Below are 16,179 nucleotides of genomic sequence, written 5' to 3' on the forward strand. Positions count from 1 at the left end.
TCCCATTTCTTAAAAACATCTTTCCTCAACCCTACTGCTTCCCTCAACTTACCATATAATCAATTTTTTTCCTCTTCATTAATTGGCTCCTAGAATTATCCATACCTGCTGCCCCCACTTCTCACTATTCTCCCTCCAAGTTTACCTAATCACCAAATCTATTGGTGTTTCCTCCATACTTTCACCTCTTTCACCTGTTGTAACAATTGGCATTGGTAAGCACTCTGTCCTTGATCATGCCCACTCTTCCCTTTTGTCATGGAGTACTACCAAGCCCATCCATCCTTCTGTACTCCCTAGGCCTGTATCCTTGACCTTATCTATTCCCATCTCCTCCTGGACCTTACTCCATCACTCCCACCTGGCACCATTATCACTGGCTACATCCCAATTGTTTACAAATATAGGTAGAATCTTACTAGGGTTCTAGATTCTAAAGCAAGTTTTATTCTCTACCACCTGTGGTAGTTAACATCATTAATGATACAATCAGAAAGGGTGACTTACATGGCTAACAGTACAACAAGGCAAGTGGGATATCACAAGGAAACCCCTCTTCTGGGGAGATAAAGACAGAACAACCCTAAGGAAGCTAAGCCCCTAGTCCTAGAAAAGCTATTCTCCCAGGAGTGAGGGTTGGTGGGAGCACCCCCCATTTTCTACAAGAGAGAAAGCCAAGTAGACAGAGTAAGAATACAGAATGCAAGCCCTGCATTATCATCATCATCATTATTATTTATTGCACATATGATTTCTTAACTAGATAACTACCAATGAGGAAACACCTCCAGCAGTGCACACCAATAACAGTTCTGTAGTTAACATTTCAGCAGGTTGCACCGAGAGCTTAAGAAATTGCCCATGGCCACACAGCCAGCATGGGTTAGAGCCAGGTCTTCCCAATTCTAAAGCCAACTCTCTATCCACTACACTACACTGACTTTCAGTTCACAATTAATGGGGATAGCCAGGTAGAGTGAAGCAACCTGGGACCAAAGATGTAGAATTGAAAGGGACCTTAGGGGTCATCCAGTGCACTCCCTTGATTTTACAAATGAGGAAACTGAGGCCAAGAACTGAAGTGACTTGCCCAAGGTCACACAGGTAATAAGAAACAGAGCCGGGGTTTGAACCCTGGTTCTCCTACTTCTGATCCAGTACTCTTTCTACTACAACTCTGTTTCTTCAACTCAAGTATCATAGAGGCAGTAACTCAGGGGGAGGTTAATAATCAGTGGCAAGGTAATCACGCTGCTGATTATTTATAGTGCTCACTTGTAGAAAGGGCATTTAGAATACTAAGACCTTGGATACCATGACTCTGTACTCTCCTGGTTATCTTCCTACATCTCTGACCACTCCTTCTCTGTCTCCTTCACAGGCTCCTCTTCCTCCTCCAGCCCCCTAATTGTAGGTGTTCCCCAAGGCTCTGTCCTTGGCCTTCTTCTCTGCTCTCTCTACATTTTCTCCCTTGGCAGTCTCATCCACTACCACGGTTTCAACTATCACCTCTATGCAGATGACTCCCAAATATCTATCTCCATCTCAGACCTCTCTCCTGAGCTCCAGATCTGCATTTCCAACTGTCTACTGAACATCTCCACCTGGATGTCTCGCCGACACCTCAAACTCAACACATCCAAAACAACTCATCATCTTCCCCCTCCCCCAAACCTGCTCTTCCTGACCTTAGTTCTATTCATGATGCCATCGTCCTTCCAGTAACCCATAATCAAAACCTCTTGGTCATCTTTTACTTACCCTCACCAATGTACAATCAGTCACCAAACCCTATTAACCCTATCCTTTAATTTCTTTCCCATTCACTCCTTACCTTCCTTCCCACTGTCATTACCCTAGTTTAGTTCCCCTTGACTTCTCCTCTATTAATTGGCCTCCCTGCCTCTTTCCTCTTTATTCCTCTAATCCACCCTACACATTGCTATGAGATTAATCTTTTTAATAATAGTGGGGAGCAGCACAGAATAGTGGATAGAGAACTGACCTTCAAGTCAGAAAGACCTGGGTTCAAATCCTGCCTCTGACATGTATTGGCTGTGTGACCCTGGGCATCTCCCTTAACTCCTAAGTGTTCCAGGGAACCTCTAAAGCTAGAGGTGATTGCTGAGTCTGATCTGCCTCAAGGAAAGAGGTTGGGAGTTTTCATACAGATGAAATCACAGGTCTGGACCAAAACAAAACAAAAACACTCACATTTATTTAACATTTTAAGGTCTACTAAGTGTTTTCCTCATAAGACACAGTGGTTAAGTGATTTAGTTGTAGTTGATATTTGCAAAGTATAACGTGCTTCACATATGTTATCTCATTTAGTCCTCAAAATAGCACTGTGAAGTAGGTACTGTTAACCCCATATTAAAAATGAGGAAATTATAACTCAGGTAAATAAAGTGATATGCCTGTGATCAAACAGCTAGTAAGTATTGCAGGGGAAATTTGAGCTGTGATCTTCTTGACTTCAAGTTCAGGGCTCTTTCCTGATACATCATATTGCCTTAGGTCCCACAGCTAGTAAGTAAGTGTTGGAGCTGGGATGTAAAATTAGACCTTCTGACTTGCAGGCTACTACACTCTCCACTACACCATGCTGCCTCCCCTCGTATGTAGCTCTGAGCATGTCATTATCCTGCTCATGAAGCTTCACTGACTTCCCATTGTCTGCTACATAAAGTTCAAACTCCACATCCCAAGCCCAAGTTGTTGCAAAGTTTGGCTCACTCACCTGCGTTTTTCAGCCATTTTCACACAATTCTCCCTTGTGTGCCCTATGCTCCCAGCAGATTGTCCTTCTTACTGTTTCCTGAACATACCTTGTACCTTCCCACCCTTATAACCTTGCCCATAGTCTTCCCTACACCTGAAATGTCTTCCTCTCCTAATTCCACCTGTTAAAATGGTACACTCCCTTCAAGAGCCAGCTCAAATGCCAATTCCTTCATGAAGTCTTTTTTCTGAAACCCTCTTCTGAGCTTTGTTTATATCTCTCTTATGTACTTAGCATATTTCTACTTTGTATTCTAATTCATTGTGTTCATGGTTTATCTCCCCTATTATACTGTAAGCTCCTTGAGGGCAGGAACTACGTCTATATATCTTTGTATCCCCCTCATTTCCTAGCGTAGCATCTTGCATGTAGTAGCTGCTCAATAAATACATGTTGAGTGAGTGAATGAATGAATGAATGAATGTTGAGTGAATTTAGTTGTTTCTCTTAAAGCCATACCGTACCTTTGGTATTAAGTAAAAATCAAAATACTTCTTGAAAAGTTCCAGAAAAACCAGAAGTGTGCAAAAGTTTTTTAAAGTAATATAAGTATGGATTGAATGGATCCGAGAAAACTGAGCATAGAAATTAATTTTTCATTCATGCTTTATGAAGATAACTATTTTTAAACTTCCTAAATATGATACATGGTTTCCTCCTTCCATAAGTCAATTTTATTCTCAGCTCTGTTGTCAGAAATGTTAGATCTATGTTATTGATCTACGTGGACTGTTGTTCCTTAATAAAAAAAATTTTCCTACATTAATCATGTAATCCTTTCTAGAGGAAGAATGTTTTAATAATGCCTTGCAAATTATAATCTATCTAATTTCTTTGGTCAGTTGGTTGATAAACTTATATTAAATGCCTACTATGTGCTGGGCACTGTACTAAGTGCTAGGGATACAAAGATAAAAGATAGTCCCTGCTGTCAAGGAGCTTACAATCAAATAGAGGAGACAACATGAAAACAACTATGTACAAATGAGCTACATACAGGATAAATTGGAATTAATCAGTAGAGGGAAGGCTCTAGAATTAAGAGGGATCAGGAAAAGCTTCCTGTAGAAGGTAGGATTTTAGCTGGAACTTGAAGAAAGTCAGGAAAGCCAGTGACTATGATGAGGCAAGAGGGGATTCCATGCATGGAAGAATAGGCAGTGAAAATGCCCAGAGTTGGGAAATAGAGTGTCATGTTTGAGGAAGAGCACGGAGGTCATTATCACCAGATCACACAGTCTATAAGGGGAGGGGTGGCCTAAGGTGTAAGAACACTGAAAGGTAGGGAATACAGAAGTTTGTGAAGGGTTTTGAGCCAAACAGAGGATTCTATATTTGATCCTGAAGGTAATAGAAAGATAATGGTCTATTGAGTAGTGGGGTGATGTAGTCAGACCTGCATTTTAGCAAGATTGTTTTGACAGCTAAGTAGAAGATGCACTAAAATGGGAAGAGATTTGTGGCAGGGAGACCAACTAGCTGGCTTTTGCAGTGGTCCAAGCTGTGAGGTCATCAGTGCCCACACCAGGGTGGTAACAGTGTCAAAGAAGAGAAGGGGGTATATCAGAGAGATATTATAAAAGTAAAAATGATAAGCCCTTGCAACTATTTGGATACAGGGAGATATAGTGAAGAGTTGAGAATGACACCTCAACATGGTTTTATAATTTTCTCCAGCTGACTTAAGGAGAATGTGAATAAGAAATAAGAGAATGGGGACGGAGAATGAGATTTGAATGATGATACAGGATAAGAATCACTGAGATGAGGGGGGAAGGGATTTTGTTAATCATTAAGGAATCAGTTTGAGTAGGGATTCATCTGGGAGCTTAGTTTCAGCATTTTGTTCTATCAAGGCCTTAGGCAGTTCAGACGAAGGGACAAGTCCTGGTGTTATTCCCCTTATGCCAAAAGAAGGAGACCAGGCTTAATAGAATGTCAGTTCTCCTATTCCCAAGAAAGGAGACTTTTGAAGCATGGTGACCATGTTCTAGGGGGAAATCTGAATACTACATAAACAAATTTAGTTAGTGGCTGGAAATGGAGCAACGTTGGCTCAGGAGGTAGGCTCCAGAGACTATTTGGATGACCCAGGTACTAAGAAATAAAATCCCTGGTCAAGGGGTGGTCACCTACTAGGGCCAGTGATGACTATCCTAGGCTAGATTCCATGGAAGGATCTATAGCTGTTCATTTGTATCTATATCTGGGAAAGCAGAAATTTAGATACAAGGTCACAATTCAGCCCCCAAAAGAACAAGGAAATAAGGAAGGGGTTAGACCTAGAGAGGGCGTAAAAGATGCCTCATGGAATGGGTTCAAAAGGTATTCCTGGAAGCAGCTGGTAATAGATAGAGTGAGGAAGATCTGAGCTCCATTCTTGCCATATATAATTAATATCTACGTTACCCTGGGCAATTCACTTAACATCTCTCAGCCTGAGTTTCCTCTCTACAAAATGGGGACAATAATAACAACTCTCACAGAATGGTTATGGGGATCAAATGAGATAATACGTGCTTTGCAAACCTTAAAGTGCTACATAAATGTTAGCTATCATTATTATTATTTTAAGGACAATAAAGACACAGAACAGGACAGAGCAGTCCAACCGTTCTTCCTTGTGTGTCCTCCTGCCCCCCCCCCAAAAAAAATCCTAGATCTTCTGTAATCCAGAAGGAACTATGTGGTTTAGCCATCTTGCTTTTCTATCAGGGTGCTGTGAAGACCTTAAGAAGGAAAATTAAAAATCCTCTCCCCAGTAGACCAATTAATTGGTCATTAAGCCTCCTCTTTAAAAAATCTAAATATTCCTTGGATAGGTAAGGGAGGTAAGTGATCAGTCATTTATACTTAAGTGTGCAATCATTCAATCAGATTGTTTTCCTGTTACCACCTATTTGAGATATTAATCGAAAGAATGGGAGTTTTGATTGAGAGGAAGGAAAAGATAGAAAGAATTAATTTGGGGTGTGGGATATTAAGAATGAAACCAAGGCCTCACTGGTCTGAAGCAGTGGGGCCTATGAGTAGGCAGAAGTCAATACATGGTGGGCATTAGGAATATGCTAGGAAATAGAAGGGAAGGATGGAAAGAAAAGGAAAGGTATGTCAAGGCCTCCCCTAGAGTGAAGGGAACCCCATGGTCCCCCCTCAATCCTATCATCTTGCTCTGGAGAATTTTGGGATAGCAGAGGGATACATTTCCCTCCTATTATTCTGAAAAAAGGTCTTCCACACACTTATGGATCCTTCTTCCCAAGACTGGTAGATAATCCCACTTTCTGGAGTGGTCAGCAAATTGACCTATTTACCCTCCATACATCCTACCAGGCCTGCTGCCTGCTCTTATTATCCAAGAAGTTCCTTCCCTTCAATTCCTCACCTACCACAATGAATTGGCTTTATGATGAAGTGAATGGAATCCAAGAATAGATTCAAGGTTAGCTGTTGTTCATGGGCTATCCTCAGTCATATATGGCCAAGTGTAGAGAAAGCATTGTTTGCTGACAGACTGTGCATTTCTCAGAAGCATTTGCCACCTTCACAATTTCTTTTAGGTACACACATTCATGGTGCTCAGATGCTTAAGAATTTGAAGATCCATTTGGTTGGATTAGTGTTGTTGTTCAGTCCTGTCCAATGCTTCATGACCCCATTTGAGGTTTTATTGGTAAAGATACTCCACTTCTTATCCCAGCTCATTTTACAGATGAGGAAACTGAGGCAAAAAGAGTTAAGTGACTTGCCCAGGGTCACACAGCTAATAAGTGTCTGAAGCCAGATTTGAACTCAGTAAGATGAGTCTTCCTGCCTCCAGGCCCCACACTCTATCCATTGTGTAGCTGCCCAGTTAGATTAGTAGCTTCAACTGAAATGTGTATGGAGGGGAAAAAGGTATATGCCAGTGAGTATTTGCCTTTCTCTAACACATCTTCCTTTAACTCCCCAACCATTATTAAGCATTGACTAATGCCCAAAGTTGGGACAGTAGAGAGAGCACTGGGCCTGGAATCAGGAAGACCTAAGGTCAAATCTGACCTCAGACACTTACTAGTTGTAGGATCCTGGGCAAGTCACTTAATCCTGTTTGCCTCAGTTTCCTCTTCTGTAAAATAAGGTAAAGAAGGATATGGCAAACCACTCCAATATCTCTGCCAAGAAAATCCCAAATGGGGTCACTAAGAGTCAGACATTACTGAAGAACATCAACAGTGCCCAAGGTAGATCATTTCATTTTTGTACCTCCGTTTTCCCATTAGAAAAGGAGGAGAAGCAGATTCTGACAAAATGAAACTGCACACCATGGAACTCTGTTCCTTCTTCCAGTAGCCCCTCTACTAGAGGTACTATGGTGTGGCCTATAGCAGAAAGCCTAGTCACTGGCAGTGGCTCATGCCTCTGATGCAATCATAACAACAGAACTGAACCCCATTTGCACCCGGGTCCCCTTATGTGAGCCAGGGAAAGCCAAGATAAGCCTTTTGAACTATACAAAATATCCTTTCTTATGCACGGGCAAAAATTTACAAAATCGTCTGAAGTGATTGGAAACCCTGTGTAGTCCCCATCGGCCGATTGCCTTGCTCTGTGCTATTTTGGGATTTCTTGTTTTATTTATACTGGATTTTCTCAGCATATAGATCATATGTTTATATATGTTGCTGAACTCTAAGGAACTGATAGCATGACATTTTACAAGACTGGTATTACACATTTTGTCTGTATCATGCAGCTGAACCCATCACAAAAACTGAAATTGAACGTACCCAAGCAAGATAATACCTACCTACCTAGTGAACCTCCAATACTGGTAGATAGTGAATACTTGAATGTTGGCATAAATGACTCTCAGGATAGAAAGCGTCCACATTGCTTTTTGCTGGAAATGTATGTCAACAACCTAATCTATTGTTTTTGTACTTGGGGGACCCTGTTGTATCTTCTTTATTCAGGTATGACTGACTTGCTTTGTTTACTAGTCATTTAAAATAAGTAAAATGTTCCCCAAAGTCCTCATCATCCAGTTTAAGCTTTGTCATTATGTTTCAACCATTTTCCATTCAAAATATGACCACCTCTGAATTCCCTAAGTTATTGTCTTATCCCCCTTCTTACTTCAGTCTTTCAAGCATCTTACTCATTCTACTCATGTAGCTCACAACCCAAATCTAACAGAGAATTTCATGTGTTGTTGAGAAAGGGAAGAAAAAATCATTATCCTCTGGGGAGAACCCTCTTTTTGGCTAGCCAGGATTTATTAAATCCAAGGAAAGCCAGATCCTTCTACTTTTAAATGTATTATTGGCATTTTGGAATATGCCCTTTTGGGGGAGGGGGGAGATTTCTTCTAAGGAGCCCATGTCCAATAATTAGACCAGAGATTAAGAACCAAGATTTTTTATTTCATTTCATGACTTGAACTCAGAATCCTCGAGTAGTCATGCAATCATAGAGTCAAAGCTGAAAAAGACTTCAAAGGTCATCTAGTCCAATCTCCTTGTTTTATAGGGAAAGAAACTCAGGTCCAGAGAAATTAAGTGACTTGCCCAAAGTCACACAGGCAATATCAGAGACAGGATTTGGACCCATGTCCTTCGACTTCAGGGCCACTGCTCTTTTCCACCATACCGGGCTATCTCTGAATGTTGTAGAAGGCAATTTCTATGGCACTAAGTTTTAACAAACTCTTAAATAGGGATCAAGCAGGTAACCTATTTCACTTAGGGCGTACAAGATTTCGTGCCTATCACAAAGGATGTAAAATGTGTTATCTCTTTATGATGACTTCAGACTAGGTAGATCAAGCATTTATCATGTCATGAGATTATAGATTCAGAGCTGGAAGGGACTTTAGAGGCCATCAAATGCAATAATTCCTTTTTACAGTTGAATAAAAGGAGAGCAGCATAGAGATAGTAAGTGTCTGTAGCAGGATTTGAATCCAAGTCCTCCTGACCCCAAGTCCAGTGCCTGGTCTACTATACCATGCTGTCTCTCTGCCTAATAATTTTTGTTTTTTGCAGGAAATTCCAGAGGAATTACAGATGTCACATGGCCTTTTAATGTAAAAATAAATTAACAACTTGTATTGTCCTTCCAGACGCAAGGGGCGGGTTCTCCACGTTCTTCTCCCAGTCACACAATAAGCAGGCCTATTCCTATGCCCATCAGATCAGCCTCTGCCTGCTCTACCCCAATTCATACGCCTCAGGACTCTCTGACAGGGGTAGGAGGAGATGTACAAGAAGCCTTTGCACAAAGTAAGTGACCTTATTTTGATTCTTGCTTGGACTTGGGGAGATCTGTTCACTTCAATGCTGCCATATGGTCTAACCCAGAGGTTCTTAATTTCTGTGCATCATAGATCCCTTTACAAGTTAGGTGAAGCCTGTGGACCCCTTCTCAGAATGACGTTTTTAAATGCATAAAATAAAACACGTAGGATTATCAAGGAAACCGATTACGTTGAAATGCAATTATTGAAATATTTTTTAAAACCAAGTTCGTGAAATCCGGATTAAGAGCCATTGATCTAAACTTCTAAGAGCTTTGCAATGTACTGTGATGTATTCTACTTTCTTGCCCTAAATCAACCGTAGACACTCCTTCCTTTCTGCTGCATCCTCCATGAACAGCCATCTTTTAGGAGTATAGTGGAGATCTTTGATGTCTCAGGTTCTTTGATAAAACACAATATGTCGAGTCAATAGCATTCAGGCAATCAGTCAACATGCCTTTATTCGCTATTTACTATGTGCCAGTTACTGTGCTAAGCTCTGGAGAGACAAAAAAAAGCAAAAACAAAGATCTTGCCCTTAAGGACCTCACCATCTAATGGGAGGGACAACTTGCAAAAAAATTATATTTTTAAGGTATATGCAATGGAAGGTAATCTGAAAGGGAAGGCACTAGCAGTGAAGGGTGAAAGAAGAGGTCCAAATGCCTTCAAGGAAATAAGAAATGTGTCCTGCTTCTTATTTACTTCACTGTATAACCATTCTTAGGGCAGCTAAGTGGCACAGTGGGCCTGAAATCAGAAAGACCTGAGTTCAAATGTGGCCTCAGACACTTGCTGTGTAACCCTGGGCAAGTCACTTAACCACGTTTGCCTCAGTTCCCTCATCCGTAAAATGAGCTGGAGAAAGAAATGGCAAATCATTCCAGTATCTTTGCCAAGAAAATTCCAAATGGGGTCACGAAGAGTCGGACATAACTGAACAACAATATAACCATCCTTATTCAAAGCTATTCACAGTGAACTTAGTGATTTTTTTGAAATTTAGTTAACTTTCCTATCTGTCTGTCCCAGAGTAAACTTTCTGGGGGATGAGAACAATCTATTAAGTTCCTCATTTCTTAATACTTTCTCATCCTCTTTTAGCTGATAACCAACTAAAGACTGAGATAATTCAATTTGCAGATAGCACAGCAGCTTAATTATTTTATGCACAGGAGAGTAGGAGGTTAGCACTCCTGAGATGGACAAGTAGAGGCTTATTGTGATGTGTAGATGCTTGAGGGATTTCCTCTTCTCACAGAACTTTCTTAAAGATGAAAGTCATGATATCAGTGAACTTCAGAAGCAGCCTCGCCTCCTTTCCCAATATCTGATTGGAGGATGGCCATAATAGAAGCTTCCTGTTGAATTCACACCTTTCTTAGCACTTTTTTAAAGGGCTAAAAGTATGAAAGCAATCAGGTCTAGGAAACAAAGTGCAAAGCCCTAACATAATCATGTGCTTTTTAACGCAAAAATAAGTATAAATATTTTGTGATAAAGATTTCATATAATTGGGTTTTGAATTAGAAGAAAATTACCTTTTCTCCCTCTTCTCCTGAGTGATATTTTTACAGAAATTTAAATTATTCCTCATCCAGCTTTAGCCTGTTAGCCTATTAATTTGGGCTAACAGGTATAAGTTGTATAGCAATTAATAACCTTTAGACCTCCAGTTATGTGATAGAAAGAGCTATATTTTATATTAAGTTCAGGTCCCAATATATTAAAAGGCTGTAGTTTGAAATTTCATTCATAAGTCAGGTGAGTGTATTTTTCCCATAGAATTCACATTTAAATCATGAGGTTCTATCTAAGATTATATAATAGTGAATAGCCAGCATTTATAGAGTGCTTTAAGGTACTTTACTAATATTATTTCATTGATTCTCACAATAATCCTGGGAGGTGGGTGCTCCCATTTTACGGATGAGGAAAGCGAGGCTGAGAGAGGTTAAACAATTTAATTTTTATTAAATCCTTTTATTGTTATATTAATTTATATTATTTTATGTATTGTTTATGTTATTTATATCATATTAATCCTTTTATTACAAGGATTTGTTCTGTAAAATTTTGATTCAGTCAGGATCTAGAAGGCCACAGGTTCCCCACCCCTGGAAATGAATTGCCCAGAATCACTCTGCTAATAATCTAAGGCTAGATTTGATTTCAGGTCTTCCCAACTGCAAGTCTAGTGTTCTATCCACTGCACCACTTGGTTTCCTCCCATAAATGCCTTTTTAAATTTTCAGTGTACTTGAAATACAACAGTAATAGTAATCTATAGTGTTAATAGCACCATACAGCATTAATAATACCATAGAGCATAGTCTCTATGGAGATTTATTTTTTTTTAATGAGAAAATGCATTCAGAGTTCCAACTGGAACTCTTTTCACTAGAAAGAGATATTTAGCAGGGCCAGAAGCAGAAAATAATCTGAGTGAAGTACTGACAAACCAAACACCGAAAGAGTGTTAGGTGGCACCATGTTAGGTGGCACAAAGCCAGCCAATTGCCTTGGCACTTCTGCCCTGGGCTCCCTTAGCTAGGATATTTATGGGGTATAGCTATTGGGAGCAAGTCTGGTATATGGAAACCTGGCCATGGCATTCTACAGCTTGTTGGGAGGTTGTGGTCTTCAGATAGTACGAGAAAGGAGCGAGGCGAGATTCATTATGTCTCTGAGCATCAAGGACCTAGCAGCCAAGGTCCTTGTCCTCAGTTTCCTAGGTATGTTCCCGCCCTTACGTCCATTATCTATGTACACATGAGTTCTGATTGCCCTCCTTTGGGCTGCGGTGTTGGGGGCATTTTAATATTGCCCCCAATGTTTGTGTTTCCAAGCTTTGCTTTCTGCTGTCTTGGAGCCAATATACTTACATAAAGAGGAAGGAACTATGATGAAAAGTGCCTAGCAGGGTCAGTGTATACTTTGCCCTGAGAACACTCTTTCTCAGCCACTCCCATGCCTTAAGAATGTGATCATGCTCATGTGGAAATACATTTAACAGAATTGTAAATGTATAATCTATATCAGATTGCTTGCTGTCTTGGGGAGGGAGAGAGAAAAATTTGGAACTCAAAATATTATAAAAATCAATGTTGAAAACTGTAATTACATGTAATTTACATGTAATTGGGGGAAAAATAAAATACTAAGGGGAAAAAAACCTTTTTTTTTTTATAACTGTAAGGAAAAAAAAAGAATATGGTCATACCAGTGGCTGGGAAACCACTAGGTCATGAGGACTCTGATAACCTGCTCTAAGAACAGCAGGGAGCAGAGAAGGAAGAGGGAGAGAGAAAATGGAAACAACAGATACAACAACTATTCATGTGGATGATTTGTTTACAAGTTCTGTAGTCAAAAGTCAAGAATTTTCATGTTACTACTGTACATAGTATTTGGAAAAATGAAGCTCTTTGTCCTAGGTAACCCGGGCTTTTTTTCCCCCATAATGTCTATTCCTTCAGGATGTTGGAGGAGTCTGTTCATTTTACTAGCTCTGTGGGGGTGGAGGGTTGTTTGTTTAAAAAAAAACATAATTTGGGAATAGATAAAAATCATGTGCTTTGTATGATGTTTTTCTCCTTAAGGTACAAGGAGAAATTTAAGGAATGACTTGCTCGTAGCTGCAGACTCCATCACTAATACCATGTCCTCTCTGGTGAAAGAGCTAAACTCAGGTGAGACTCTACATGCTACCCGTGTCTGCATCATTAAAACACCTGCTGTGCATTACACAGGCAACTATAAAAGTCTATAGATCAGCTCAGTTTGCAAAGTGTAGAGTAAAGATGGAGCTGATTAGGAGCCATGTTTTAAACTTAGTAATTTGTCCATATATTTTATAGTTGTTTAAATGACCATTTGTCTCTGAAAAAAAAAAGTCTGTTTATGGGAAGCAGAGTCCAATAGTGGCCTTGGACTTTGGAAGACCTGAGTTCAAGAATTGCATTTCACATATTGGAGAAATAATCCTAGGCAAGTCACTTATCCTCTCAGGGTCCCAGACAAATTCTTTAAGATTGTAATTGCAGAACTGTTGCTGATACCATTAAAAAAAAATCACTTATCATGAGTATTTATAGTGCTTTAAAAAAAATAAAAGGCAACTCTACTTTTGCTGCTCTTACTAATATAGCCCTGTGTCTCATATCCATCCGATTAATCTCATTATTTTGTTTTTTCAAAATGCCTATAATTTAATAACATTTTGACTTGGTTTTTCACTCCAATGTTTTCATGCCAGGAGTTCTTTGGAATGTGTTTGAGGAGACTGGAGGTAGACCAAGAACCTTTGACTATCTACATTAGTGTGCTCCACAGCTTTCATTTATATGGTTGAAAATAGCGCCTCACACTTGTGTGGCATTTTACATGCATTTTCTTTATTCAATACATCTTTTTGTTGATATCTATGTTTTTTACATTACCTAGACTTCCCTCTGTAATTCTCCCCCTCCCAGAGAGCCATCCCTTAAAACAAAGAATTCTTTACATCCCTTTTCAAAGTGTTTTCCTTCATTCAGGAAACACTGACTGAATATCAACCTGCAAGGCACTGTTAAATGCAGTGAGGGGATATGGAGATAAATAATGTATGATCCTTTCCTTCCTCTCGGAGATTAGTTCATCTGAAACAAAGTTGTGATATTTTTCCAAAAAAATAGAGCTTTATCAAATAACTGAAAGGAAATAATAGTGGTTCAGCATTTATGTTGTACTTTAAGGTTTGCAAAGTGCTTTACAAGTATTCCCTCAGTAGATGAGAACTTGGTACTATTATTAGATTACTATTATTATATGGGAGGTAGGTACTATTATTATCCCCATTTTACAGATGAGGAACGTGAGACTAAGAGAAGTTAAATGACTTGTCCTGGAGGACATAACTGAGAAGTGTTCGAGATAGGATGTAAACTCCAACAAGATGTCCTGTAATGGGCAGATACTAGAGCAGGAGTCAGTCAAAGGGCCTCACATGAGGACCTAGAGGGCCACATGTGGCCTCGAGGCTGCAGGTTTCCCCACCCCTATTAGAGACTACCAGTTAGAAGACTGTTGTCCATTTTAGAAATAATGAAGGCTTGAACTAATATGGCAGGAATAGAGAAGACATGAATTCAAAAGATATCGTAGAGTAGAAATTGATAGGACTTGGTAATTAATGGAATAAGAGAGTGTGTAAGGGAAAACGTCAGTTGTGACAGCAAGATTTTGGGCCTAGTTGACAAAGAAGATGGTGATTCCATTAACAAAACTAGAGAAGTCAGGAAGAAGATAGTGGAAGCAGTGGCTTTAGTGTTCAGTGTTAAGATGCCAGTGGACCATCTAGCAGAGGTGTCTAACAACCAGTTGTAAATGGAGTACTTCAGCTCAGTAGAAGGAATGAGGCTGGAAATATAGATTTGACAGTCATCTGCCTTGAGGTGATAGCTGAAGCTTTGGGAGTGGTTGAGGTCACCAAAGGAGACAGTGTGGAGAGAAGAAAGAGAAGTGGAAATGAGACTGATTATGAGCCATTCGAACAAACTTCTGTTGCATCAGAATCATAGAATCTCTAAGTTGTAAAGGAATTTGGAAACCAACTTACAAAAGGATCAAAATTCCATCTTCAGAATACTCGTATTCATCCAGTCTTTGCTTGGAGACCTCCAGTGACAGAGAATCCATTGCTTCCTAAGGTTGCCCATCCCACTGTCATTACTTCCTAGTAAGGAAAGAAGCTTCCTAGTTTCCTTTTCTTAAGTCTCAGTCTAACCCTCTGCAGCATCCCAGTTCTATCTTGTAGGGCCATGCAGACCCCATCCCCCACCCCAGTATTATATTTAACTAGTGTTAATCACATTATGGAATGTTAGATTGAAAGGGACTTAATAGGGACCATCTAGTGACTAGTCCAATGGACTAGATTCTAGTCCAATCAATCCATGTTTTTTGTTTCATTTTTACTGAATTGAATTTGGTTTGCAAATGTAGATACTAAAACTTATTCAAGTATATATTATAATTTACAGATCCCATTTTATCCTCTAAATGTTATCCCTATTTTACAGAAAGGAAACTGAGGAACCTTAAATGATTTGCCTAGAGCCCCTTGCTAGTTCCTAGTTGAGCTAGGATTAGAGCCCATTATATAATGTACTGCTAAGAGATAAAGTAGTCTTGATTCAGGCAAACTACTAGTGAAATCTTAGAAACTTAAATAATAAAGAAGCTTCATGTTAAATAATAAAAGGAGAAAATGTATACTTTTTCTTGATTCATATGGTCATTGCAAATTTTTTGTTTTGTTTTGTTTTGTTTTTAGGCAATTGGGGTTAAGTGACTTGCCCAGGGTCACATAGCTAGTAAGTGTCAAGTGTTTGGTCTGAGGCTGGATTTGAACTCAGGTCCTCCTGACGTCAGGGCCAGAGTCATTGCAAATGTAATAACAAGCTTGAATTTTTAAAATTTATGTGTCATTCAAGACAAATTCTCTAGAGCTAAACTCTGTCACAAGATCATATATTTAAAGCTGGGAGAGACCTCAGAAGCCACCAGTTCTAACCCCTTCATTATAAAATTAAGGAAACTAAGTCACAGAGGGCTTAAGTGACTTGTCCAAGGTCATACAGGCCATAAGGAGTAGAGTCAGGATTCAAACTCAGGTCCTCTGTCTCCAAATTCAACTCCCTTTCCACATTAACACACTATTTCCTTCCTTTTCTTTTTCTTCCTCACTCATCTAACATGAAATGTTTTCAATTATGTCAAGAATATCAACTTCATAAAAATAAACAATTTTAGCTTGGTATTTCTAATTTTTCCTACTTGTTCTAGACACATTAATGATAGCTTCGGATTCTTCAATAAGTTGCTTTTGTTGTCCTCTTTGCTGAAAAATTAATTTATAAAGGAAGAATTCATTGATATTCTGACACCTGTATTATAATGTATATTTAAATGCCAAAGTTTGGAGGTGGGAAGGACACTATCAGAAACTTTATTTTTATTATTATAAATTTAGCATTAAAATCCACATTTTAATAATTAAATAACATTAGAACTTCTAGAGATCCTGGTCCTCTGTGTCTTTCCCATCTGTTATTCTTATTAAGAAGCT

General features: G+C 39.3%; 1 protein-coding gene across 1 annotated transcript in view; it reads left to right on the forward strand.

The window, feature by feature from the left end:
• Positions 1–16,179, forward strand: part of LOC114053898 (dystrobrevin alpha-like) — a 339,518-nt gene that overhangs the window by 305,189 nt on the left and 18,150 nt on the right. Inside the window, 2 exon segments of the mRNA XM_027877016.1 lie at positions 8,889–9,048; positions 12,668–12,757. Coding sequence (XP_027732817.1) covers positions 8,889–9,048; positions 12,668–12,757 — 250 coding nt within the window.

The sequence above is a fragment of the Vombatus ursinus genome, unplaced genomic scaffold (assembly GCF_900497805.2).
Source record: "Vombatus ursinus unplaced genomic scaffold, bare-nosed wombat genome assembly UNPS02014812.1, whole genome shotgun sequence".
In the NCBI taxonomy this organism is placed as follows: Eukaryota; Metazoa; Chordata; class Mammalia; order Diprotodontia; family Vombatidae; genus Vombatus; species Vombatus ursinus.